This window comes from Rattus rattus, chromosome 10 (assembly GCF_011064425.1).
Source record: "Rattus rattus isolate New Zealand chromosome 10, Rrattus_CSIRO_v1, whole genome shotgun sequence".
Taxonomy (NCBI): domain Eukaryota; kingdom Metazoa; phylum Chordata; class Mammalia; order Rodentia; family Muridae; genus Rattus; species Rattus rattus.
In genome coordinates this window covers 50,510,682-50,538,655 of record NC_046163.1, presented here as the reverse complement: position 1 = coordinate 50,538,655, position 27,974 = coordinate 50,510,682, and the positions used below count along the sequence as shown (strand labels likewise).

The window sequence follows — 27,974 nt, the reverse complement described above, 5'->3', positions numbered from 1 at the left end:
TTCCCACGGATCCATCCCTCTAGGTACAGGAAGTCACCAGAGAAGCTGAGGCATAGGGGCAGGAAAGCAGTTAGATCATGAATTGAAAATCCAGTCCGCTTTGACTTTTCCGTTCACAATATACGTTCCAAAGTGCTTCCAGGCAGAATACCTCTGAGTTTGTAGATGGTGGGACCCTAAATTACTCACCCCAGCTTTAGGCAGGGGGAACATGGAAAGGAAACAGAACCTCTCTGAGGCGGCTATTTTTTTTTTTTTTTTTTTTTTTCTTTTTTTTTTTTTTTCTCAGAGCTGGGGACCGAACCCAGGGCCTTGTGCTTCCCAGGCAAGCGCTCTACCACTGAGCTAAATCCCCAACCCCTCTGAGGCGGCTATTAAAGGAACAAACACACCCACATCTCCATGGATATGGGCAGGCCCTAATAAATGTCCTTAAAATGGGGGCTGCACTGGCCAGAGAGAATAAGGCCACCACCCATGCCTCTGAGGTAGGACTCTTTCTTTCCTCATCTAACAAATATTTATCTTCACGTCCTCTTTCTCTCCGTACTCCTGCCATGTTTCATATGGACCATAGTCTTGAGGAAAATGTTCTGTCTATACACAGGCTTTTTCTATCCTCTTCTGGGATGAATTACCACAGAAGCTGTACCTCAGGTCAGGGGCTATCTGACAATAATGGTTATGGAAGCCATTCTAGACCAAGGCCTATACTCAGAGCTCAGTTCTTTCTTCTCCAGTGACTCCCCATTCCCCTCATGCCTCACTACTTACCCTGTTCCTGCCTACGTTCCGAGCCCTAAGAATGGGAACAATTCAAGCCACGAGGGATGGCATCCCTAGCACGTGAATTTGTCTGTGTAGCATCATTGTGCGTGCCTGCGAGCAAACATTCATTCAACAGACATTTAATGAAAATCACTGTGTCAGACTCAAGGGAGGCAACAGAGACCGTAGGACACATGATCCCTGCCCTCAAGGGCCCCTCAATCAGGAGAAGGCAGGCACATGGATATCTGCAACAAATTACATCCCACTATCACAGCTGTCCTCTGTGTGTCTGTCACTAACATATACGGGGCTGCCTCTGTCCATAGCCACGTGGATGCTATCTGCATGCATCCAAGCATCCACTTAAACTGGTCTCAGTCCCCACGGAAGGCTGCACACCTAAGCCAAACCGGTTGGAGAGGCTTATGCTGAAATTTGTGTTTGTGACAATGGGACCTGAGGTGAGTCAGGGAGGGACAAGGCTGGGTGGAGTGGTGTGGGGGAAGAAGAGTGAGAGTGAGGGTCAGATTGAGTGATCAGGGGTGGGAGGGGGTGGGTCCAAGTGGGAAGGGATCGGGTGGAGTACCAGGAGAATGGGCCTGGGGTAGGAGTAAATAGGAGCGCTCCTTAGTGACATCCTGTTTGTCTGCTGTGAGATTCCAGGTCAGGGAACAGGCAGAAGCTTAAAGGAGACTCTGGCATTGGGAGAGGGGAGGGTGAAAGATAAATCTGAGTGCAACTAGGGAGAAGCCTGGGTGTGGGTGAAATGGTGGTGCTCTGTTTCTGCGCAGCTTTGATAAGCTCTTCCTCATCTGTTCATCCTCCTGTTTCTCACACAGTTTGCACGGAAAGCTGTGGCCTGCTGACTGACAAGGTAGAGGATTGTTGGTAGCTGGGCTTGGTTCTGTCCCTAGGACTGAGGCTCCAGAAGGTAGCTTGGTGTCTACTTTTACTGTTCGCCCATAGGATGCCTCACCAGTTATGGAGATGTGGAGAGAGCCTCCCCCCATACACAACACAGGATCTCCAGAAGTCCTTCCTACCCTGAAACAATGCCCTTGTTCCCCGCTTCTCCAGCTTAAACCTCACTATGCCCAACACTGGGACCGTGGCATCTCGTGCTCCAAGAGATGCCATCTAAATGTTGCTCTCTGCTGAGCTGTTCTCACCTGCCAGTCAGGCAGTCTCAATACCCAGCCCATCTCTAAAAGACAATCGCATTTCCTGGTTGCCTAACAGCATCCCTCAGAGCTCAGGGGGCTGGGCCTGCTTGTTCCTCAAGGGTTCTGAAGCGGGAATAAAGCCACCCAGGAAAAGAGAGGGCCAAACACGTGGCGTATTTGGGTCCTGTTTCTCAACAGGCCCAGTTAAACGCAGAGCCTCTCCTCTTCGTTCATTCAGCCCTCTATAAACACACTTCCACATCGGCAAGTAGAACACGGGTTAAGAGACAAAAGCCTTTATTATTTTACCCTGTGTTTATGGATGGGTTGACCACTTTTAGAAGGCTCTAGTTGGCACTGGATGAGAATAGGACTCTCAAGGAAATCAGTCTTCTGAGTGGAGACAATTGCAGCAGAAGACGTGGGTCATTCAGGGAGCAAGAGCTAGGGTAAGGGGGAGCCTGAGAATTTGGTGGGAAAATGGATTCCAGTGAGGACCCTGGCTGAGTTCTTCCTGTTCTCACTACCAATCATAGAAAGAGCTAGGTTCCTCCCCAGGAGCCCACCCGTATGTAAAGACAGTCGCCAGAGGTGAGACTATCCTTCGGCTTCATCTTGACGTCTTCCTGGGTTAGTTTCTCCCTCAGTTGTAGAATCAGCATAAATGTTAAAGGGTTAGGCATCAAGAATGTCCGCTGCCGCTGATAACTAGCAAGGTCAGGAGGCTCAGTCTACAGGCCATACGGAAAGGTAGAAGAAGGACTGGCATCTAACCTACCTGGCCAGTGTTTCCCTCCCTGCACCCAGGTTTACATACTCACTGGGGTCTTCTCTGGGGAAATTCCTGGAGAAGTCCTACTGGGTGCTCCCTCAGGTTCTCATCAGTTACTAAGGCCTTGCGACTGTGCCCAGGGGTTCTCCACTGAGGTGTGGTTCTACGATACAGCTGAAAGGAAGATGCCTAGCCGTTCCTGGATCAGTCAGGTGGTGGCTCCATTCAGCAGAGAGGAAAGGACAAAACCCTAAAAGGAAAACAAGTGAAAACAGAGACAGATGCAAACTATCAGAAAAACCAGTTACACGGGGAAGAAAAAGAAAAGAAAGTAAGCAGGTGTTCCGATCCAGGACGGGTGGGAGGCTGAGGCATTTTTCCCCCCAGTGGGAGGGAAGGAAGCCCTCTGGGGTACCTGTATTCTGTATGGGAGGCCCAAACTCGTGAGCAGATCCTGTCTCAAAATATTTTTCTGCTGGGCAGTTCTGGTGCAAGCCTTTAGTCCCAGCATTCAGGAGGCAGAGGCAGGCAGATCTCTGTGAGTTTGAGGCCAGCCTGGTCTACACAGCTAGTTTCAGGACAGCTAGAGCCACATATAAACAACAACGACAACAACAGTAATAATTTTCAAGGGCTGGCACAGGCCAGGAATGGGGGCACATGCCTCTAATCTTAGCGAAGGTAGGAAAATACTGTACGTTCAAGGCCACCCTGGTCTATACAATGAGTTCCCAGCCAGTTACAGTGCAAGAATCTCTGGTGGTGAGAAGTAGTTTCTAGCAATGGAGAAGCAGAGTTCTGGTCTAGGACCTAGAGTCTATTCCTAGTATTTTAAAAAATAAGCTCAAAAAATTAACCTTAACTCTTTTTTTAAAAGACATATTTATTTATTATATATAAGTACACTGTAGCTGTCTTCAGACACACCAGAAGAGGGCGTCAGATCTCACTACAGATGGTTGTGAGCCACCATGTGGTTGCTGGGATTTGAACTCAGAACCTCTGGAAAAGTAGTCAGTGCTCTTAACCATTGAGCCATCTTTCTAGCCCTTAACTCTTTATTCTTAAATAAGTGCTAAGGAAACTAATCTCTTTATCTCTTATGATTAGTGCGTAAATAAGCACTGATATCTGGTGGTTAATAGTGCTGTTGAGCTGCAGGGAATCAAGTAAAAGGACTTATTGCTAGAGCTCCTTTCTCTGGCAAGTCAGTCAGGAGCCCCTCTCTGATCAGGTGAGAGGCTTGGAACTCTTTGTCTCTTTTTGAACCAGAGAGAAAAGAAAGGAAAGAAGTCATTCACACAGGCAGCACACACACAGGGTGAAGTGAAAAATAGCTACACCACCTTCCTTTATTGCTTTCACCCTTTTTATAGGTTAAAATGTTCTCTATGTAAGAATTACCTCATAGATAAAATTGTTAAAAGGGGAGTTACAGAAGTGTATCACTAACAAGTTCAAAGCAGTGTTTCACACTGTAAGCTCATTATAAGTTCTAAGAAACAGTTTTTACATGGCCTTACCTTATCATGGTGCACACCTGTGCCTTCATCCTCGGACCGGAATGTTTTTCCCTGAACACAAATTTGTTCTAAGCCTATTTCTTTCCTTCTTTCTTTCTTTCTTTCTTTCTTTTTTTTTTTTAGTGTAATTATGAAGGCTCATTGTATTTTTAAAAAAAAAGATTTAGTTTATATAAAAATACTTCAGACACACCAGAAGAGGGCATTGGATCCCATTAGAGATGGTTGTTGAACCACTATGTGGTTGCTGGGAATTGAACTCAGGACCTCTGGAAGAGCAGTCAGTGCTCTTAACCTCTGAGCCATCTCTCCAGCCCCTCATTGTATTTCTTTCTTTTTTTTTTTTTTTTTTTCGGAGCTGGGGACCGAACCCAGGGCCTCGCGCTTGCTAGGCAAGTGCTCTACCCCTGAGCTAAATCCCCAACCCCTTTGTATTTCTTATTATGCAATCTTTACTTACTATTATAAGGAGTGAGCACATGCTAGTCTTGATTCTAAGTTTATTATAAAGCCATCTCTTACAGCTTTGTTCCTAAACTTATTTGAATCAGATCAGAATTCTATAGAATCATTAATTCACCTAAACAGCATTAATTCATGAAAATTCATTTTCATGTTGACCTGCAGGAAATTTGCCCAGTAGGGTAGAGTGATACCCAGGGATCGTTAGATTATGTAGTAGTGATAGAAGAAGCATATCAATAGCAAGAAGCAATCCTGGGATGAAGTCTTTTGGGGTCTTGCTTGTTACAACTCACCCATCACAGACCATGCAAACACAAACACAAAAACAAAACAAACAGGGGTTGGGGATTTAGCTCAGTGGTAGAGCACTCGCCTAGCAAGCACAAGGCCCTGGGTTCGGTCCCCAGCTCCAAAACAAACAAACAAACAAACAAAAACAAACAAACAAACAAAAAAACAAAACAAAAACAAAAAATGGTGGGGCATCTCCAGGAAAGTCATCTGCTAGCCTTTAGTCTATCCTAGATGGCTCCTGACAAGTCTGCCTGGGGTACTTAGCAATACCCTGTGTCAAAAAAGAAAAGAATGTGAGAGTAAGGCAAGGAGAAGATAAGAAAAAGCATCGTGAAGATTTAAGTCAAGACATAGTTTGGGGGTTAGGACAAAGATATCTTGGATAGGGATGCATAGACCACTTCCTTCAGATGCCATTGTCAGGCATAAAGTAAATACCATACAAATGCAGATTGGCTGGCTTGTGCCCGCTGCCTCCTACCAGCGTTTTTATGTCTTTATGTCTTCTTTCCTGCTTTCCTCCAAGATATAGACTTGGTTCAGAATAATTGGGAGAAGCAGGAGTCCTAGGCATTCCCTCTCTCAGGTCTTTGGTTATTATTGGGTGGAAATGAAGGAGGCATAGACTGTGTATCCAGGTAAGATGCAAAGGAGGCAGCATTGGGGTTGGGGATTTGGCTCAGTGGTAGAGCGCTTGCCTAGCAACCGCAAGGCCCTGGGTTCGGCCCCCAGCTCCGGAAAAAAGAAAAGAAAAGAAAAGAAAAAAAAAAAAGGATGCAGCATTGGAGTCCAGCTAGGAGAAAAAGAAAGAAAGCAGAGAGAAACTGGAAAGGACCCTGGCAGGAGTAGTTCCTATTCATCATAAGGAGAGGCAGAAAACAAGACCTGCTCAGCCAAAGACAGGCAAAAGCAAGGGCCTAAAATGGTTAGCAGACCAATGAGGTTTAAGCAAAATGATCCCCCTCTTGTCAGCACCTTGTCTAACCTACAATCAGACCTGTGTCCAGTTGTTAGGAAGTGAGCAAGTGAGAAGCCTTGTGGAGATTAACTTTTATCTACAGATATAAGAATTTGTGAGGGTTGGAGATTTAGCTCAGTGGTAGAGCGCTTGCCTAGGAACCGCAAGGCCCTGGGTTGGGTCCCCAGCTCCGAAAAAAAAGGAAAGAAAAAAAAAAAAAAAAAAGAATTTGTGAGATACAAGAATTTGTGAGGGAGAGACTTTGTTTTTGTTGGGGGTTGTTATTTAATTTTTAAAGTTAAAAATTAAAGATTTAAGGCTTTGATCTGGGCAGCCTAGACTAGCCAACCTCCTGCATCAGGGTCCCAAGTGGTGAAATCAAAGGTGCCATGTATTCATGTTCACGCATGCCTGCATGTGCATGTGGAAGCCAGAGGACAACCTCAGCTATCGTTTCTCCGGTTTATCCACTTAGCATTTTGAGACAGGGTCTCTCAGTGACCTGGAGCTCACCTAACAGACTAGGGCGGGTGGCCACCAAGCCCTAGGGATCCATGTCTCTTCCATGCCAGCACTGGGAGCCTCATCGAGCTGGAGATAGAGCTCAGGTCCAGGGACTTGCATCCCTGAGATGACGCCTGAGCCTTCGATGCATGTTTATTTATTTATTTTTTAATTATTTTTTTTTCCGGAGCTGGGGACGGAACCCAGGGCCTTGCGCTTCCTAGGCAAGCGCTCTACCACTGAGCTAAATCCCCAACCCTGCATGTTTATTTTTTATTTAATTTATTTTATGTGCATAGGCACGAAGGTGTCAGATTCCCTGGAACTAGAGTTATGGTCAGTTGGGAGCTACTGTGCTGGGAATCCAACTCAGAACCTCGGAAGAGCAGCCAGCGCTCTTCACCGCTGAAGGCATCTCTCCAGCGCCTGGTGTTTATTTAGAAGAGAATCTTACCATAACCTTGGAAAACGGAGGATCTTACTTGTCAAGAGACAGGAAAAGATAGTTGGACGATCTTTTCAACGACACAAAGTTATTGTTGGATCTCTGCTTAACATACAGTGGGGACAAGCCTGGTGGGCAGGCCTGCAATCTTAGCTACTCAACGCAGGAGGCTGAAGCAAAATCTGTCTAAGCAGAGCTACAAAATGAGTTCAAGGCCATCCTGGGTAACGAACTTATCAAGACAAAAAAAGGAGAATGGCGTGGAGATACAGGGCCGTAGTCCAGTGTCACCTGGCACGCGCTCTAGGCTCAGTTCTTTACTCCATGCCTGTGCATACCCTCCCCTCGGAGTTCTCTCTCAAGATTTAATTGGGATCAGGAGGAAAAAGGCCCAGTGTGCTCCGGGTCTTCAGAATCACATGACCAAAGTCACAGCCATCCTTCCCACTCAAAGCCCAGCCGGGGGACAGAGATCCTGTTTCCGTTCCACCCCAGCTGAGTAGAAATCCGTATTTCCTCCCACAGCAGAAACCATTTAGCCTGCCTTGATCCGGACCTCTTCGTTCTACACTGGGTCTTGTGAGGACAGAGTTAGGCCTTCAGTAACCCAGCCTGAATAAAAGGAAGAGAGCAGGGAGGGGCAGGAGTCGGTGTCTCTCTCTCCTCCCCATCTCATCTCCACCCACCTTCTAAGGCTGGGCAGCTTTTGCCCAGGATCTTATCAGGGGAAACTCCCTGCCCTCAATCCTGAGTTCCCGGGTGCCTCCGTTTAATGTGTTATATTATTCTAATGAGGCAAGATAAAACAATTATTCTTCCTAGGACTAAGTAGTGAAAAGTTGTCCAAGATATGCCTAACCTATTTTTGCTCTCCCACATCATCCACCCTAATTCATCTTTCTCACCACCACCTTCACTGCGACTGGACTCTACTGCCCTCCAGTGGCCAAAGCAGAGAGAACTCTCCCACCCAATCAGCGCCCTCAAGGAATTTTACCACTAACCGATTCATAAAAGGGAACGCTGAGGAAGTAAGTCTACTCAAAACTCTGAATCCCAAGCAACTTAGTTCACGTTCATTCCCTCAACTTCTGGCTTGTGACTTGTTTCCTTCCTATCTCATCCCTAAAGAAGATTCCACGTAGGAAATCCTGCAGCGAAAAAGAAAGAAAAAGACACGGTCTCCATCCATCCTACTCCCAACACCTGCCTCAAATGTCAAAATCACAGGCTAGTTAGCCGCTACTGGGTTCTCTTCTAATGAACTGGGCTTCTAGCCTTTTGGAGCCCAAATCTTATAGGATCTTTACTGGCTTCCCCACATCTCGTGGCCTTGACATCACTGTAAGATCGCGGTAACTAACCAGGTCTCTTGTTTCCAAGGTAACAGGCGCTTTGCGACCTTCAGTTTGCAGCGGTCGCACTGCAGTCCCTGCAGTGGTTGCTGGGAGACGACGGTGGAGAGAAGAGGTGGTTTGAGTAAGGACCTGGGCTGGTATTGGAGGGGAAGCTAGCCCATTCCTGGAGGAAGTGCTGGGCCTCGCGTGAAGGAGTGGGACCCGAAGCAACAGAGCTGCTCTCCCCTCCCTTTCGCCTATGGCTAGGGTGCAGTCTCACGGTCGAGCAAGAGGCTCGACTTGGACCTGGAGGCCAGTGGCGCGAGATGCGCTTTTGGCTCGTGCCTTCCATTCATGCACAGAACTGGAAGGACGGTTCTATCTGGTAGGGGGTCTCCTAGAAGGTGGTGCAAGAGTGCCTAGCAACGACACTGTGATCTTTGACCCAGCCAGGGGCCAAGCGGTGCGACTGCTAGCCCGAGGAGGTCCCCTTCGCAGCCACCACGATGCGGCACTGGTGGGAGGACGTTGGCTCTGCGTGGTGGGTGGCTGGGACGGGTCACGTCGCTTATCCACGGTGGCCGCGCTGGACACTTCGAGTGGAGTGTGGGAAGTATGGACCGCGAAGCCTGCCAACTGCCCTCCTGCTGGCCTCAGCAGCCACACCTGCACCCGAATCTCAGACCGAGAGTTGCGGGTATCTGGCAGAGAGGGTGGTACCCGCACTCAGCGACGCTACGGTAGCATCTACACGTTAAAGTTGGACCACAGCACCCGAACTTATTGGTACTGCGACTTTGCCCCAAACGTTCGTTTGTTTTCTCTATACTCTAGAAAAACAAAGCCTAAACAAACTTACTTATTATCTATAGCACGTTCCACTTTGGTATTTACATTTTCCAAGATGGCTTAACTCTATCTGCCCCAAGCCTGATTTTCTCTTTCACTAGGACTTTCTGGCAAAGAACACTACTTGTATCTTTTCAGAAAACCAAACTCAGGCCCGAATTTCTGTGTACCAACAGCTACAAAGAAGAAGGCTGCCACACAGCCTCACGGTCAGGTCACTGTGCTGCCTTGCTGCCAACTGCAGGACCCCACCCGGGCCATCAGCTTTTGCTCTTTGGGGGTTGCAACTCAGTTGGACCAGAAGTAGCAGGGCAATGGAGCCCTGGGAAAATTAAGGTATCAGCTACTCAGGTAAAGTAGAAAAGGACTGAAACTCCGATAAGCAAACCCTTCAGACAATTCCTTCTTGCTTTTCTCCCCAAAGGAGGAAGCGCCGGTTGCGCCTCGGTTGACGGAACAGCTTGCAAACCTTGTGAGCAGTGGGCAGGGGTTGCAGCAAGGACCGCAGAGCCTGCGGCATCATTCCTGTTCCGTGGTGGGGCCCTTCGCCGTACTATTTGGTGGAGAAACTCTGACCAGAGCTCGAGACACGATCTGCAATGATCTCTACATCTATGATACCCGTGAGAGCCAAACCAACATTTGAAAGGGAGAACTTAAACATTATAAAACGGGACTGCTGGGATAGAAAGAGGAAAAACCAGTTGGCAAGAGCTAAAGAAATGCAGTCCAGTTGTGGTGGTGCATGCTGTTGGGGGGAGTAGGGGTTGGGGGCCGGGGCGGAGGGACGGGTCGCTGAGAGGACAGCTCGGTGAGTTCCAGGACAGCCAGAGCTATATAGACAAACCTTGTCTCAAAAACAAAACAAACAACAACAACAAAAACTCAAGAAATGCTCAAGAAAAACTCGAGAGGGAGAACCAAAAAGATATTCCGGCCTTCAAAGGCTAAGGTTCATAACCAAACCACCAAACAAAATACACAGAGCCAGATAAGGTAACTCTGATTTTCACCTCAGCACTTGAGAGGTGGAGGTCTGAGGATCTCTGAATTCAAAGCCAGCCTGGTCTGTATAGTGAATTCCAGGCCATCCTGGGCTACACAGAGAAACCTTGTTATGGAAAACAAAACAAAAATCGAGCCAGGAATAGTGGTTTACACACCTTTAATTCCAGCACTTGGGAGGCAGAGGCAGGTGGCTCTCTGGGAGTTTTTGAGGTCAGTCAGCCTGGTCTAGAGTGTGAGACTGGCCAGGGTGACAGAGTGAGACCACTTTTCAAAAAGAAAACGAAATACAACAGACACAATGTAAGTAGAGTATTAAACATTTGAGAAGGCCAACAAAGTAAATGGGGAAGTAACAGGCATGCATACTGGATAGTGTTGGAGCAGAGTAATTACCCGTGCCTCAGTAACCACCCTCTGCTCTCAACCCAACAGGCAAGTCTCCGCCTCTGTGGTTCCACTTCCCCTGTACGGACCGTGGACTGAAGCGCGTGGGCCACCGTACTTGCCTTTGGAACGACCAGCTTTATTTGGTTGGGGGTTTTGGTGAGGACGGCAGGACAGCTAGCCCACAGGTTTGCACGCTGGAGTTCTTCACCTGAAGAACAGCAGCAAGGCACTCGGCCAAGCCTCTGGTGGCGAACCTACAAAGCATCCTCACCACAGCTACTGCCCCACTTCAGACACTCATTAAATTCAATCTGAGTCAACGTTTTGTCTCTGAATCCTTTTAAGAGATTTCTGTAAGTGCTCTATCTGCATGTACACCTTCGTGCCAGAAGAGGGCATCAGACCCCGTTAGAGCTGGTTGGGGGCCACCATGTGGTTGTTAGGGATAACAAAATGGATGTCCTCTGGATGAGTAGACAGAGCTCTTCCGCTGGGCCAGCTCTCTAGCCCTCTGAATCCTTTTTAGAAGAGCACTAAGGGGTTGGGGATTTAGCTCAGTGGTAGAGCGCTTGCCTAGGAAGCGCAAGGCCCTGGGTTCGGCCCCCAGCTCCGAAAAAAAGAATCAAAAAAAAAAAAAAAGAAGAAGAGCACTAAATAAGTAGATGTCTTTATTTGCAAGGGAAAGGCAAACTGGCTCCTTTCTGACAGTGTGAGCCATTAACCTGGTAGAAAGAACAAAAACCAAGTTATCTTTTTGTTTTGTTTGAGGCAGGGTCTCACTATAGCCTTGGATGACTGGGGACTCGCTTTGTATAATGGGCTGGCCTGGAACTCAGAGATCTGCCTCCTGTTGTGTCCCCAGCACTAAGATATGTGTGCCACCATGCCCAGCTGTATGCTGTCAGTGTAGCCCTAAGTAAGAGAGTTTCAGGCTACAGTTAAGTATTTGACCAAAACATTTAATTAACAACAACAAAAAAATTACAATAGCAGAAAAATAATAATAACAATAAAAAGAAGTTAGAAGTGGGAATCAGGGTAAAATAGAATGCAGAGGCCTTAGTCCCTAAGAGACCAGCACCCCTGCTGAGCTGGACTTAGCCCCAGCTCCTTCTGAGTTTTCCTTGGCTGCTGGCTTCTCATCTTCTCCCATAAGACGAATGTTGTGCTTTTCCCGGAATTCATTGAGTTCTTTTCCCTTTGCCTGAAGCTGCTGTGACAGTGTCTCAATGATCTTTTGTATCTAAAAGGCAAAGAAAAGAGGATACAGAAGGATTGCAGGGCTCCCTCCTCTGACCTGGAATGTGCTATGGTTAGAGGCAGTGAAACAACACATTTAAGCTCACCTTTTAGCCCAGCATCAGCAAAGCCCAGACTCTCAAGTGAATTCTCAAACACAGTGAGTGGCTTATAAAAGGGAACATCTGGGCTACTTGCTTTCGCTATTCTTTGATAATGTTATAAAAGTATATAATTATTCTTCTCAAACTTAACCCCACTCTTAACCACTGGCCACCAACACAACCCATCTCAAAATCATATTTCTGTTTTGTTTTGTGACCCATGGGTCTAACCAGGGCACCCTTGTGGGCTAGCCAGGGAGCTTGCCAGGGGCTACATCACTTAAGACAATGACTGCCCCTTCTCTAGCAACCTTCAGTCCTCAGTAGTTCCCCAGGGAGGGTGGGTTGCTTGTTTTTTTAAATATTTTATTTATTTATTATATATTACAATTACACTGTCACTATCTTCAGACACACCAGAAGAGGGCATCAGATCTCATTTCAGATGGTTGTGAACCACCATGTGGTTGCTGGGATTTGAACTCAGGACCTCGGGAAGAACAGTCGGTGCTCTTAACCACTGAGCCATCTCTCCAGCCCAGGGTTGCTTGTTTTTTAAAGAGCATTTATGATGCTATCGTTCCTTATCTTAGGTCACATTCTTTTTTTATTGATTGTTTTATAGTTAGCCTAGGCAGGCTTCAAACCCAAGATTCTCCTGCCTCATCATCTCAGCAAGTTAATCACCAATGTATGACATCCCAGTCAGGACTCTTTCTTCCTTTGAAATGTCACTTATGGCTTCTTCAAGGGTCTGGCTCCACGGATCCAGAGATATCCTAAGAAGTTACAGTTTAAACTGGTTCTTGGATGGAGGCGTTGCCCAATGATAGAGTATTTAGCCTGCTGTGCATAAGGCCCTGGGTTTGATGCCCAACACTGCTAAACAAGTTCTTCAGGTGACTCTGACTCAGGGATCCAGACTGTATTGTGAGAAACTGCTCTACCCATTCCCCTCCCAACTCAACCACATCAAAGGGCCCATGGAAAGGGCCCACAGCCAACAACTCCTCACTTCAGGAGTTGGACTTTTGACTTTGTAAATGTCCTTTATAAAGGACATAGCATATAGCCAACAGACATAATGTACTGTCAACATGAATTTCTGCCTGGACTTTCTTTCCTCGCATTCCCTAAATCCCTGGCCACCCATATTTAACCTCTTGGTTGCCCGAATGCCTCCTCAGGGATCTGTGCTCACCTGCTCCTTGTTACCCTCCAAGGCAGGCAGCACCTCCTTGACCGTCCGCTCTACCAGCACACCGCCAACCATGCGGTAGCACTTGCGGGTCTCATCCACTTCCTTCAGCGTATCGATCACCAGGCTAGGTAGGGTAGGAGAGCAAGACAAGACCTCAGAATAGGCCTGCTCCCCTGCAAGCCTCCCTCCAATTACTGTCTCTCTGCGGCCTTCTTACCTATGCTCATTCAGTTCCATCTCCAGCTCAGCTGCTTTGGAGGCCAAGCCCCTCTGTTCCTGCCGAAGGCGATTAAAGCCAGCAATTACCTAAGAGAGGAGAGATGAGCCAGTGAAAACCAGAAAGCAAAGGCAGCCCCCGGGAGGACAAGTCACAGAGGCGCAGTAGTGGATGGATACCTATCTTGGGAAAGTCGTAGAATACGTCTGCATGCCTCTATGTATGAGATATTTACTAGGCACAAGGGGGTGATTTAACAATAGACTTGGATGGGAGAGATGGGGGAGGGGAGGAGCTGCTGGAATACCTAGAGAAACTTGCCAGTAAAGAGTCTGTCACAGCTTTTTTATGCCTCCCCCCAACTTATTAATTTTTACTACATGTTGATGAGTGCTATTATACCTGGAAGTATGTATATATGTGCACGCTGTGTGTGCCTAGTGCCCAGAGGCCAGAAGAGGGCATCAGATTTCCTGAAGCCGGAATAGTGAGTGGTCGTGAGCCACCCTGTGTGTACTGGAAATTGAGCCTGGGTCCTATGCAAGATCTTTTAACCATTTTTCTCTTAAGTTCTTTTAGCCACTGAGCTGCTTGCCAGTTTGCCACCCGGATTTTTTTTTTTTAATTATATGGATAACTGTGTGTTTGTGCAAACGAGTGCAGTTCTCAGAGACCAGAAGAGGGTGATGGAGTCACGGGCCGGATATGGGTGCTAGAAATCAAACCTGGGTCTTCTAGAAGAGCAGTGTATACTTTTTTTTTTTTTAAGGAATTATTTAATTATATATGTGAGTACCCTGTAGCTGTCTTCAGACACACCAAGAGAAGGCATTGGATCCCATTACAGATGGTTGTGAGCCCCCATGTGGTTGCTGGGAACTGATCTCAGTGCTCTTAACCTCTGAGCCATCTTTCCAGCCCCACAGTGTGAACTTTTATACGCCTAATCATCGGGTCATCATCTCTGAAGTCTGTTGTTGTAAAAATATAAAACAATAAAAAGGTATAGGTGTCTTTTACCTCGCTAGGTCCTGCACTGTGGTGCCCCAAGATACCTGCTAGATATCTTGCGGAAACACATCCCAGCCACACACTTTCCTACACTCAAACCCTCACATAAAAGAACACACAACACAATAATCTTTGACCCAATTGGTAAGATATAATTGCCCACTTAAACATACAAAGCCCGGTACCATCCATCCCTTAGGAACATTAATAACAACCTGTAAATACACAGAGCAGAATCTTAACATCACCTGCCATGGCTTCTCCCCTCTCTCCCTCCCGTCCCCTGTCTCTCTGTTCCAGTCTCCTCTTCTTCCTTCAAACTTCTCTCCCGCCCATCCTTGCTTCTCCTCCAATGACAGGCCTCCTCCTATCCTGTACCTGCTCCTCACCTGTACTTTACATATTCAATGCGGAGAAGGTTCTGGTGAAGTCACCTGATTCCTGAGTATGTGACTAGGCAGTTGTCCTTGGGGCAGTGGAATTAGCGTCAAAATACAGATAACTTCAGGACAAACCACAACAGAAGTCCTTGCTTTTTTTTTTAAAAGATTTCAGGACGTTTATATTTATGTGTGTGCCTGTGTGTATATAAACATGTGGAGATCAGAAGAGGGTGTCGGTTTCACCCGGAGCTTCAGTCACAGGCGGCTGTGAGCTGCTGGGTACGGGTGTTGAACTCCAGAGAGGACAATCTGAGTTCCCAGGATCGTGATCAGGTGGCCACACTTGTGCAGCAAGTGCCTTCCCCATCAAGCCACGCGAGCTTGGTAGAATTAGCTCAGGGCTGGAGGAACCCTCAGTGAGAATGGCCTCAGCGTACAAGAGGCACCGGGGTCAAAGTCCCAGCCGCACACCAAAGACAAATCTAGAAGGAACGTCCTGTGCCTGTACAGATGTAGCACCTGTCAGTAAAATCTGATGGCCTGTAAGTTAGGCAAGAAACGGGAGACGGACACTCAGGAGGAGAAAGGATTCTGGGATAGAGCCAGGCCTGGGAGATTCCCCTGGGGAGATGTGAGGAGACGGATGCGCGGTACCTGAGCACAGGTGACCAGCCACTTGGCAGAATACAAGTTAAAATAAAGGGGTCATTTTAAGTTATGACCTAGTCAGAGAAGAGCCTAGCTGCATGACCAAGGTATTGTATATACATTTTGAGTCTGAATCTTATTTCTGGGAGCATGGGGCTGGGAGGAAGAGCCAGGCAAATCAAATATTTACTAATAGCACCCCACGCTGGGTGCCAAAATGTAAAAATTAACTGGAGCTTCTACCTCACCTTTGATCACTCAGTTCCCTTTAAAACACACACACACACACACACACACACACACACACACACACACACACACACACACACACAAGACCTTCATCTTTACAATTACCCTTAACAGCACTAGAGCGGAGCACTTACCAACCCTCTATACTATTTCTCACAGACATCTTCTCATGATCTACCTTCCCTATGTTGTCGTCCTCCTTCCTCTTCTCTCCTCTTGTGGTCTCTGCCTCAAGCTTGGGAACCAAAGCCCCGCCTACCTCTCTTCTGCCCAGGCAGTAGGCATCTTTATTCAACCAGACATTATATATTAAGGAACAAGGTTACACAGCATCATTTGGTGCACGTGAGGATGTCCTCATCCCTGTGGGCAACTAGACCTCGGGGGCCGGTATTTAGCATTGCAATACATAGCAACAGAGCGAACCTGGACAGTCTCGGGTAATCAGGAATAGACTAGTCTCTTTACCCTATTAAATCATACTGTATGTAAATATCCCCATTGAAATAGTCCCATTTAATTAATATTATGTATTCTTTCCTAAATCAACATCACCTCTTATGACGACAGAGCTCTTTACATTCTTATTTACATGTACAAGATCTTTCAAAAACTTATTTTTATACACAAAGATCTTTCCCCTAAGATTTATTTTTATGTGCCTTACCTGCATGTGTATGTCCACTATGTGCATGCCTGAGGACCAAAGAGGCCAGAAGAAGGCATTAGATCCCCCAAAGCATGAGCTACCCTTTGTGTACTGAGCTGGAAATTGAACCCAGGTCCTCTAGAAGATCTTTTTTTTTTTTTTTTTTTTTTTTTTTTTTTGGTTCTTTTTTTCGAGCTGGGACTGAACCAGGGCCTTGCGCCTCCTAGGCAAGCTCTACCGCCCCCCAACCCCAACCTCTAGAAGATCTTAACCTTTTTCTCTAGCCCCAGGTTTCTTTTTAAGCATGACATAGAATTTGTTCCCCATTGATATAAATATTGGGAGAGGTGTTTGTTTATGTGTGTGCACAGTTTTTTATTTGTTTTGAGGCAGGATCTCTGAATACAGATTACCAGTCTAGCTTTGAACCTGAGATTGTAGAGACCTCCCCACTCCCCGCTTCTAGAAATTTCACAAAAGCTTATGACTGGGCTCAGGGAAGTAGGCTCAGAGTATTTACATTTGGGCTAACACAAGGCTCAATGTGTGGCACTCCTTTATCTTGCTCATCCTGACAAACCCCTAGAAACAGTGACCAGAGGGTTTTTTTTACTGCCTTGTCTGATCACTTTTTCTTTGATCTAAGAATTGATCCTATTCTCTGCAAGTACCCAGAATGGTATAAAAGCTGATTGGGAAAAAATAAACTCACTTCAGCCTCAGCACTGGCAGGAGTCATGTTATAATGTTGTCTAGCTGTCTTTTTCTTTTTAATCCTCCCTCCCTCCCTCGAGACTTCCTGCCTCTGTCCCAAGAATACAACCAAAATTCCATATCACATTGAAAATCCATAAGACCTGGTCCAGTTTACTCCCACACACAGGCCTTCTCTCATCTTAGCTGGTTTTTTTTTTTTTTTTAAATTTTATGTATATGAGTACACTACAGCTGTATTCAGACACACCAAAAGAGAGCACCAGATCTCATTATAGATGGTTGCAAGCCACCATGTGGTTGCTGGGAATTGAACTCAGGATCTCTGGAAGAGCAGCCAGCGCTCTTAACCACTGAGCCATCTCTCCAGACCCCCTTAGCTGTCTTCTTATGTCACCTTTTGCTGTCTTCTTATGCCACTGGTAGTGTCCCGGACATTATGTCAACTCTCTACTCCTCCTGGTGAGCTTTTACAAACTTCCCTCACTCCTTATTTCTCTGCCGAAAACTAAATTCTCTTTTCTGGTTTCAAATCAAATTCTCTTGCAAAGCTGTATTTGTTGGGATGACCAACAAGAAATTTTTTTCTATAATCTGATACTAAGCCAAAGAAATTATAAAAACCTGCCCTGCTTGTTTCTGTATAATCTAGCTCCATTACCCACCAGGAGAAACTCTAAAGGCACCCACGGAAATGAAAGCTGGCCGATGTGTTTCATTTTTCAGAGTTTGAAAAGTTACACTATGTACATCATACACTGATGCCTACTGAGGGTCCCAGTGAGCTTCCTTCCGCCTTGAGTTCTGGGAAGGCATTCTGTAATTCCACATGTAGAAGTGATGGCTATCCTAATGACATCTTTACAGATGAAAGCTTATAATGCTTTGGCTTATGTCCACTGAAATTAAACAAACAAAACACATTACAGGTGTGCCCTCCAGTCCTACGGTCAAGCACTGTGGAAAGATCTAACAGCACTTTAAAGGAGATGTTCATAAAACACAAGGGATGCGAGACCTCCCAGAGATAGGTTATGTAACACTCTATTAACTTTAGACTGTTTAAATGCCAGTGAGAGAGGTAGCAATGCTGAAAAACACTGGCTCTTAGAATGGACTGCTGGATTAAATCAGCCTGTACACTTTAAGAATATATAAACCTCAGTGTCAGAGTCAGGAAATATGCTCTGTTGAGGAAGAGGCTACACCTTTATCTTCACAGGAAAAGAAAGAAATGCTGTGCATTTCTTCAACGTTAATAAAGATTAAATCTGACCATGAGAGACTTCCTGAAAATCTTGGCTGCTGACACGGAAGAAGAGACCCAAAAAGACAGCAAAGCAGGTGGTGCAAATGCTGACCTCCTACCCAGGGACAGCTGGGAGATTGAAGAGACATGGAGCTCTCTGCAGTAGACAATGACTCTTTGGCTACCTGGTCCTCGTGACTTATTACATGCCATTTTCTCATATGGCATAGATGGGGATTAACACCCAAGTACAGTTTGGTTATTCAATCCAAACTGACTTACACATGCCTTTCACCTACTCAAACACAAAGCAGAGAATCATTATTAGTTGATTTGTGCACACCACATATTTCATATATACATATAAAAATGTCCCTACAATGTTACTATTAAGTTTGTGTTCTTCAGAACAAAACAACCAGACACCAGTGCAATCAAAGTATCTAGCCTCAGGTGATCCAGACTCAAGACAGCCTCATCTGCATCCAGGACAGTTTCAAAGTGGCTAGCCTCAATTGGTGTAGCCTTACAGACTGCCTCAGTGAGGCTTGCACCTTCCTGGACAGTAAATGAAACAGCCAGGTTTCTCAGGAATTGGCTAGCATTCCAATTTTCTTAGGGTCCCCAAAGACATCATTCATTGCCTCCAGACATCAGGAAGCAATCTAAAGACCACGAAGCCCTCCCTCAATCCTGAGAGGCGGAGTGGGTGGTATTGGTGTTCAGTGGGTTGTGGATGTTTGTTGTCCTTTAGGAGGTTGGTGGTTGGTTGTTAATGGTTATGGCCAGGGAAGAAACAAAGAGAAGGAGGGTGGATTCAGGGATCCCCGCCCCCTACCTCTCTCCTATCTAATGTTGGGGGGTGATGAAAGAGAAAAGAAGGGTGGATTATGTATCTCCCTTTAGACTAAGAAAGCAGTAAGTCTCAAATATTTTAGGTTGTATGGATCTGCCGTCTTCCGGTCTCTGCTGGTATCAGGCACTAATGCTAGGTTCAGTTCCCGCACCCCAGCTCATAGCCATCTGTAACTCCAGTCCCAAGGTCTCTTCTGGACTATGCAGACACCAAACAAACAAGTGTTATGCAGACAAAACACATATACATAAAATAAAAATTAAAAATAAATATTTTTTAAGGGGGAGAAGAATAGAGAGATGGTTCAGTTAAGGACACTTGTTGCTCTTGCAGAGGACTAAGGTTCAGTTCCCATCACCTACATGGTGACTTACAACCATGTGTAACTCCAGTTCAAAGGATCCAACCCCCAACTCCTGCTTCTGACCTCTGATGGCACCAGGGTACACAACTCATACATCCAAGGAAGTAAATTGTTTTAAAAAAAAAAAAAAAAAAAAAAAAAAAAGCTTTTCAAAAAGGAACCCAAGGGACACATTGTCCTTTTTAGTTAAATTTATGAACTAGCACTTAGGAGGCAGAGGCAGACAGATCTATGTGAGTTCAAAGCTAGCCTGATCCACACAGAGTGAGTTCCAGGACAGCCAGGGCTATAAGCAGAGAAACCCCATCTCAAACAACAACAAAAATTATGAGGTTAGGGGCGCACAGGTGGACACACATGTCAGAAGACAACTTGTGGAACTCAATTTTATCCTTCCACCCTATGGTTCTTTCTGACTGAATACAGCTTGTCAGGTCTGGCAACAAACACCTGTTCTCACCCATATCACCTTTCCCCAAAAAATGTTCTTCGGCTGTGTTACAGGCCATTACTTAATTGAATACTGAGAGAACAGAAGGTGAGAATTCTGCCTGAATACATCCAAAGTGCACTTCCTGAGAGAGAGAGAGACAGAGAAAAAGAGAGAGAGAGAGAGAGAGAGAGAGAGAGAGACTGCCTCATTAACTGCCTCTTTCCCTTTCAGCATCCGTCCATCTGTCCCTCCCCTGGTTTTTACTGTTTCTGAGACAAAGGCTCAGCTGCTCAGAGCTAGCCTACTACGGACATATATAGAAAAGACGACCTGAACTCCTGCCATCTCCACTTCCCGAGTCCTGGGTTCACTGGTCTCAGTGCCCTCTAACTGTTCTTGATCTTACCACTCTATTACCGAAGGGTACTCATCCCTTCTCTTCAAACTGAGAACCAGACTATACCCATTGCCTCTAACTTACTTTACATTTCCTTCTGACTTCTCTGTGGTATTAGTATTGCTCACCAAACTATCCTCCCGAAGATCTTGAATCACCTCCTGTATAACCAACTGCATAATCCAATTGTTTTTTCTCAAGGCATACATATGGTGGCTTAAAACAGCCTGTAACTCCAGTTCCAGAGGATCTGATATGATACCCTCTTCTGGCCTCTGTGGCACCAGGAATACATGTGGTACATACACTACATACTTGTAGGCACTCACTCACAAGACAAAATACTGCCTTTAGCTGTTCACTGCTACATGACTAAGCTACTTGTCTTCTTTTCCTATTTGTTCCTATAAAATATACACAATACACAATAGGACAGTTTCTTATTGAGTACTACTGGTACTTACGCTGGTAATCCTGTACGATTTACAGTACTCAGCAACATCCCTGCATTCTACCCAATAAAAACTAAACACACTTTGGGCGCTACCAATTGTTTCCTAGGGACAAGTCACTAGGCTGAGAACCAACGCCACGAGACGGCAGAAAGGCTGAGATTTACTCCTCTTTCAACCTCTTTTTCAAAGTCCTTGTCCCCTCATTTCTACGGTGGGAATATGATTAAAGAGTGTGTTCATACTATTTCTTTATTTTATTATCTATACTATTTCTATAGTTTTTGAACCCAAGCCTTCACCCAAACTAACAATTATCAGTTACATGAGATTTAAAACTTTTTTTTCAGGCCAGGTAATTGCTCTTGCTGCCTAAGCCTGATGACTAGAATTACATTTCCAGAATCCATGCAAAGTTGGGAAGAGAGAACCAGCTTTGAGCCAGCATGATGGCTTAGGAGGTACAGGCACTCGCTGCTAAGCCTAGCGACCTAAGTTTGATCAGCAGGAGCCACATGGTAGGAGGAAAGGCATTATCCTCTGGCTGCCACACCAGTGCTGTGGCCTGTACAAACATGCAACCATACACAATAAAAGTATGTTAAAACATTGGAACAGAGTAAGAAACAGGGCACTGCAAGGAAAGCACCAAACCAAGTCAGTCCAAGCCTACCAAGCCAACGAGGAATCCTATACACAGAGGACAAAGACACACAAGGAAGAATAAATTTCAAGACAGGAACAGAAGAACTAAGGAAGACTATCACTCCTTAGAGACTGCTGGTCTATGCCTGAAATCCCAGCATCTGAGATTTGAATCAGAGGGATCAGGAGCTCAAGGTCAGCCCTAGTTACATTTCGAGTTCAAAGCCAGACTGGGCTCTATAAGCAACAGGCAGGCAGAGGCGAGGGAGACAGAGAGGGATAGGGAGAGCGAGCATGAGTGAGTGCACGCGCACACACACATTCACACAAACAGACACCATGGCCAACACAGTCCAAAACCTCAAATAGGAAGAATGAAGAAAACAAACCAACAATAATTCAATCAACCAGAAACACATTCAACAAAATCACAGTAATTAACAAACCCCTATCAATAACCCTAAATGTAAGTAGTCTTAACACTCTAATTAAAACACCAAAGGCCCATGCCTTTAATCACAGCATCTGGGAAGCAGAGACAGGTAGATCTTTGTGAATTCAAGGCCACTCTGGTCTATCTAGTCAGCTCAAAGACAGGTAGAGATACATAGTAAGACCTTGTATCAAGAACTTAAAAAAAAGAAAGACCAGATGACCAGATTATAAAACAAGATCCAAATCTGTTGTTTTCAAGAAACATACCACCCAGCTTAAAGACAGAATTCATAATCAAAAGAAACTAAGAGAGATGGCTCCGCAGGTAAGAGCGCTGGCTGCTCTTCCAGAACTCAGGTGCAGTTTCAGCACCCACATGGCAACTCACCTGTTGGGGGTTACTCGAGTGCTGCTATGTATTCAAATGCTAAACTCTGTACCCCAAGATCTCATTGCCCCAGAACAAGCAATCCCCATGTACATCAGCCTCTGCTATCAAACATTACCCCCCAATTTAAAAGCATTGGTTAAATAAATGCAGCTACAACCAATTACCAGGAAGAACAGAGAGAAGTGGAGTTTGAGTCCCAGGGCTAGGGTCACAGGTAGGGACCACAAGGGAGAAGGAGAAATGAGAAAGAAGGTGGAGGAGGACAGAGAGAACAGAAGGTCTCCATTAGTCATGATGGACCAGCAGCATGTGCCAGGGCAAAATGCCTCCCCAGAACACCAACTACTGGAGCAGAAATGACCCAGGAAGAGTTCAACAGCAAGTATCTGAGGTCCACAGCTGGGGAAGGAGCAATCCAACCATTAGAAAAGTAGATGAGGGCTAATCCCCAGTACCTGCCAAAGCCAAAATAAAAAGTCACAGTTTGAGTCCCTCTCATCTGTGAGTGAGGCAGGGATAAGAATGACCCCCTTTTTTACACACATCTCTCTTAACTCCAATTCTGGAGTTTCTAACATACAGACATACATGCAGGCAAAACACCAATATACATGAAATAAAAATAATAAAAATAAACTTTAAAAAAAGAAAAGAAGTGGGGCTGGAGAGATGGCTCAGCGGTTAAGAGCACTGACTGCTCTTCCAGAGGTCCTGAGTTCAAATCCCAGCAACCACATGGTGGCTCACAACAATCTGTAATGGGATCTGATGCCCTCTTCTGGTGTGTCTGAAGACAGAGACAGTGTACTCACATCTATAAAATAAATAAATCTTTAAAAAAAGAAAAGAAAGAGAGAAAGAAAGAAAGAGAGAGAGAGAGAGAGAAAGAAAGAAAGAAAGAAAGAAAGAAAGAAAGAAAGAAAGAAAGAAGATAGAGCCTGAAAGCTAATACAATTCACAGGCTGTCTATGTACAAAGTGGAAATAGGTCAAGACAGTGGCCAGTAAGATGGCTCAACTGGTAAGAGGACTTTGCAGCCAATCTTGGCTACCTGAGTTTGATCCCAGGATGGACAAGGTGGAAGGAGAGAACAGCTGCTGCAAATTGTCCTTTGGCTACCACATGGGCGTTGTGGCATTTCCACAAACACAAAATAAATAAATGCAAACCTGTTTCCCTCCCTTCCCAACCTGTCTCCACCCCCCAAGAGGTTTACCAAGCAAGTGCACAAATTAGCACTGACAGAGAAAGCTGAGTGTTACTATTTACCATACAATGACAAAAACGTTCCGAAGGCATTTTGGAGACCCTGGCTGTCCTTCCAATCATGGAACCAAAAGCTAGGGTCTTAAGGGCAGAAAGAACTCACAGCCCAGTATACCTAGCCTCTGCTCCTCACATCCCAGCATGCTCCATTATTTATTCGAGTACAGCTTGTACTGCAGCTGGAGAGAGCATTATTAGCAGTAACCTGTGGTAGTATCTATGCCTCGTGGTGCTAATTCTGGAGGCATGCAGAATGCAAGAGCTGTGGAGAAATGGCTTCCTCTACCAAAACTTCACAAGATGCACTGGACTGTGGGAGGTTAAACAGGGGTGCAAGGAAAACCCTGATGCAGGAATGGGAGCTGTCGGGGAATAGTCACTGGAACAAGCCCTAGGCCAGGCAGCCACCATGATCTCTAATAGTACAGCAACTGTCAGTGGACAGTGCCTAACCGGGCAAGCTGCAGGCACTGGTATGCCCCCAGCCCAAGAGCATGAAGCATGGACTGTGCCCTGTGGAGCTGTCCAGTATTTTAGAGGCCCAATTCCTGCCCCAGAGTTTCCAAATGCCATATATAGGGATAATTTATCATAGAACGGTAAGACCATGCCTGCCCTCTTGGAATTCAGACTTAAGGCTTTAACAGTAAAGCCTCCTCCTGGCTTTACTTCTCTCCTTTAGAACGGGAATGTCTGCTCTCTGCCTGACTCTGCATTACATGATGAACGTGCATATGCTACTCTCATTGCACAGGCTCACAACTGACCCTGGAATTTTGAGTTAGTACTGGAATAATGTAAGACTCTGGGGACTACTGGGACAGAATGATTGTATTTTACATTATAAGGTCATGAGTTTGGAGGGTAAGGGGTATAAAGCAGTGTTTGAGTAGGCTCTGTCCTCTTCGAAACACCTGTTGAACTTTGACAAGTGACAGGAATTTTTCTTGTCTTTTTGAGATTCACACTGGCCTCAAATATGCTATTTAGTTAAGGATGAACTTGAACTCCTAATCCTGCCTCTCTACCTCTCCCCCAAATACAGGGGATCTCTTACAGGCGTATACATCACAATCTACTTTGCAGCAGGGTTTCTCATTTGTTTAGTTCATTATTATATGTGTGTACATAATGTTTATGTGTCTCGATTTGGGGGAGCTAAAGAGATGGCTCAGCAGCACTTGTGGCTCTGCACCTACATGGAGACTCATAACTATCACTGTCTCTAACTCCAGAGGATCCAATGCTCTGACCCCCACAGTCCAAAGTCACCAGGCATGCATGTGGCTGGCTGGCGCACGCGTGCGCGCACGCACGCGCGCGCACGCGCACACACACACACACACACACACACACACTCCTCCAAGTGCTGTGGTACACCTGGGAGATCAAAGCAGGAAGAATGCCACAAGCCCTAGACTAGCATGGTCTACACAGCAAGTTCCAGGCTAGCCAGGGCTACAGAGGGAGATCCTCTCTCAGACAAAACAGCAGCAAACCAATAAACAATAAATAGAAATAGGATAAACCGAAAATAAAACAAGGGCCTAGTAGAAAGTATGACCTGCTCCTATCTTCCTTGTGAAAGTCACATCAGGCTTGAATTTGTATCAGTGATAAACACTTAAATTGGGCTGGGAAGAAAAGTTCCACAGGTAAAGAACCAAAGAACCGGAGTTTGAGAACTTGGGGGGTGGGGGAGGTATGGTATTGAGGCATGAACTGCCTGGCAATGGAATGCTAGGGAACTTAAATTCTGAGGCTTATTTGTTATCCAAGCGCTGGGGAAAAGAGGGTCAATGGACTCTCTGGCCAGCCATCCTAGCCTAGCTGGTGAGTTCTAGGCCACATGAAAAAAACTTGTGTCAAAGAACAACAAGGCTGACTGTGTCTTCTTCAAGTCTTGCAATACAGCTCTTTTAAATCCTCCAGCATTTCCAAGGCCGAGCAGTTCATGCCTCAAGGCTTATGAACACATTTCTTCTAATGAAAAAAAAATCCTCACATTGACTAACTTTTCTCAGCCTTTAGAATTAAGCTGAAGAATCCTCTAGAAAATAAAAGCAAATTAGCATTTAGAAAGATTGTTCAGGGGGTTGGGGATTTAGCTCAGTGGTAGAGCACTTGCCTAGCAAGTGCAAGGCCCTGGGTTCGATCCCCAGCTCCGAAAAAAAAAAAGAAAGATTGTTCAGATCATGTGCATGTATGTATGTGTCTGTGTGAGATCAGGTGCTCAAGTGCAGAAGCCATCTCTCCAGCCCTAACTAGCATTTAGTAAACATACTCTGTAGTCTCTGTTTTTTAGTCATGGTGACCAAGGGGGGAGGGGGGTGATCGAATGAATTTTCTTGACTAGTACTCTAAATAGTTATGAAATGGGAAATACATGTTTTTACAGATAGAGGAGGGTAAAAAGTAAGAAGAGAAATCATGTGCAGAAGTTTTTGGTGTAAGGACTGGAGCAATGGCTCAGTGGAAGAACTGTTACTTCTATAGCAGAGGGCCTGGGTTTGGTTCTCAAGACCCAGATGGTAGCTAATAAGCAGTTATCAGGGGCCTGGACCCCTCTTCTGGCCTCCGATGGCTCCTGCACACGTGTGGTACATGCACACACTCAGACATGCAAACATACATAACATATTTTTGAAGTCTTATTGTTTCATTTTTATTTGCCATTCTATCTTGTTTGTTTTTGAGATTGTGTTTCACTCTGTAACCTAGGCTAGCCTGGAACTGAGAGGGTAACCCATTGGGATTATGGGTATGAGCCATCACACTTGGCTGTGTCCAAATTTAAGATAAAGTCTATTTCACTTACCTGTTTCTCTGTGTTAAGCAAAGTATAACACAAGATAGACTCTCAAAAGCTTTACTTTTTCTTTCCCACTGTCAGAGGGTGCCTCTTCCATCCCCAGAATGTCACTTCTCTTTGAATACTTTCTTTCCGACTCATAGTAGAACTGTAAACCCCACTTCAACAGACTATGCTCTCCAACAGTATGGGTTTTAAACTATTTATGCTGATACTTTTTTTTAAAGATGTATTTATTTATTATATATAAGTACACTGTAGCTATCCTCAGACACACCAGAAGGCATCAGATCTCATTACAGATGGTTGGGAGCCACCATGTGGTTGCTGGGATTTGAACCCAGGACCTCTGGAAGAGCAGTCAGTGCTCTTAACGGCTGAGCCACCACTCCAGTCCCTATGCTGATACTTTTACCTGTAGTGATTGCTCAACAAGCAACTGACAAATATATGATTAAAATAGCTCTTCAATACACACATATCCCAACCCTGGACCTCCATCCCCAGTGAGAAGAGACACCCACCCAGACCCCACACCTCAAGGCTTTCCCATTTAATCCACCAAACTACACCCCTAGCTTCAACTATTTTCATTTCAATTGTGTGTTCTTCTAATACCAATTAAACACTAGTCCCAAGATTAACAAAACATGGTCCCTATACCACAAAGGGCTTTCTGATTAATTCGTCAGATGTATCCCGATGTTATGAAGAGCAGAATCACACCTGCATTAGAAAACGGTTTCTACAGGTTGGGAATTTAGCTCAGTGGTAGAGCCCTTGCCTAGTGCACAAGGCCCTGGGTTCGGTCCCCAGCTCCGAAAAAGAGAGAGGAGAAGAAAAAAAAAAAAAAAAGCACTGGCTCTCCTCCCAGAGGACCCAAGAAAACGGTTTCTAGCCTCTTCTGAAAACTTAAGTCTCTGCAGAAGGGAGCATTGAGAGTGAGCTCGACCATGTCTCAAAAGACGAAAACAACCCGAGCCAGGAATAGTAGTCCCAGATAATCCCAGTATTTGGGAGGCAGAAACAAGCGAATCTCTGTGAGTTCCAGGCCAGCTTGGTCTACATAGTGAATTCCAAAAAAGCAAGGCTACATAGAGCGACCCAGCCCGACCCTATAGCAACACTCATCCCCACCCCAAGACAAAACAAAAACAAAACAAAACGAAAAAATAACTAAACCACAGTCTCCTTAGTCCAAATAGTTACTGAATACTAAACTGTTCAGAGTCTGAGTCACGTGGCTCTGCAGCGTGTTTGTGATGGTGAACACGGTTTTGGAGTCAAAGACTAAATAACCCACTCACTGACTAAGAACACTCTGGGGTTCGTTACTAGATGACACTTCAAACACCATATTCTCTTTAGGGTACCTCGTAGAGGGGGAGACGACGATCCATCTCCTTAGGGACCTGGACAACCCTCCCAGATCCTGCATCTAAGAGCTTTCTCTCTCGACTACCCACCTACACCCCGGGCGTGCCTCCCCCCTACCTACCCCACCTACTCACGCCCTAGAAAGGATTGTGATCACCCCCAAAAACGCCCTCTCCCCTGTGCGTGACCACGGAGAACGTGGGAAGGACTAAAGGCCCCTCTGAATCACAAGTCCTTTTCCTTGCACGAACTCGACACCGACCCAGGTGCCTTCTGCGCTCGCGGTTCCTCACCTGTTCCGCCGACACCGCCCCCTTCCCCGTGCCACTCCCGCCGCTCTTGCCCACACGACCGCTGCTGTCCGCCATCTTCCCCACCTGCAAGCTTTCCGGCCTGCGCACTCCCA

At 45.7% G+C, this 27,974-nt stretch overlaps 2 protein-coding genes across 2 annotated transcripts; one reads left to right on the top strand and one right to left on the bottom strand.

Annotated features, from left to right (window-relative positions):
• Positions 1-8,327: 8,327 nt before the first annotated feature.
• Klhdc9 (kelch domain containing 9) lies at positions 8,328-10,796 on the top strand. Its single transcript, XM_032915517.1, has 4 exons — positions 8,328-9,018; positions 9,258-9,417; positions 9,506-9,704; positions 10,522-10,796. The coding sequence occupies exons 1-4, from the start codon at positions 8,492-8,494 to the stop codon at positions 10,686-10,688; spliced, it is 1,053 nt and encodes a 350-aa protein (XP_032771408.1). The 5' UTR covers positions 8,328-8,491; the 3' UTR covers positions 10,689-10,796.
• Positions 10,797-11,414: 618 nt separating this feature from the next.
• On the bottom strand, positions 11,415-27,968 carry Pfdn2 (prefoldin subunit 2). Its single transcript, XM_032914609.1, has 4 exons — positions 27,862-27,968; positions 13,238-13,326; positions 13,021-13,144; positions 11,415-11,719 (listed from the first exon to the last, which is right to left on the bottom strand). Exons 1-4 carry the CDS (start codon positions 27,934-27,936, stop codon positions 11,543-11,545), a joined length of 465 nt encoding a protein of 154 aa, XP_032770500.1. The 5' UTR covers positions 27,937-27,968; the 3' UTR covers positions 11,415-11,542.
• Positions 27,969-27,974: the final 6 nt, after the last annotated feature.

What these genes read in the sequence shown, in the direction of transcription:
- Klhdc9 (XM_032915517.1), top strand. Translation starts at nt 8,492, where the DNA reads ATGGCTAGGGTGCAGTCTCACGGTCGAGCAAGAGGCTCGACTTGGACC. An exon ending in GGAGCCCTGGGAAAATTAAG is followed by an intron (nt 9,418 to 9,505) that starts GTATCAGCTACT and finishes TTCTCCCCAAAG; the next exon opens with GAGGAAGCGCCGGTTGCGCC. An exon ending in TCTCTACATCTATGATACCC is followed by an intron (nt 9,705 to 10,521) that starts GTGAGAGCCAAA and finishes TCAACCCAACAG; the next exon opens with GCAAGTCTCCGCCTCTGTGG.
- Pfdn2 (XM_032914609.1), bottom strand. Translation starts at nt 27,936, where the DNA reads ATGGCGGACAGCAGCGGTCGTGTGGGCAAGAGCGGCGGGAGTGGCACG. An exon ending in GGGCGGTGTCGGCGGAACAG is followed by an intron (nt 13,327 to 27,861) that starts GTGAGGAACCGC and finishes CTCCTCTCTTAG; the next exon opens with GTAATTGCTGGCTTTAATCG. An exon ending in TGGAGGGTAACAAGGAGCAG is followed by an intron (nt 11,720 to 13,020) that starts GTGAGCACAGAT and finishes TTTGCCTTTTAG; the next exon opens with ATACAAAAGATCATTGAGAC.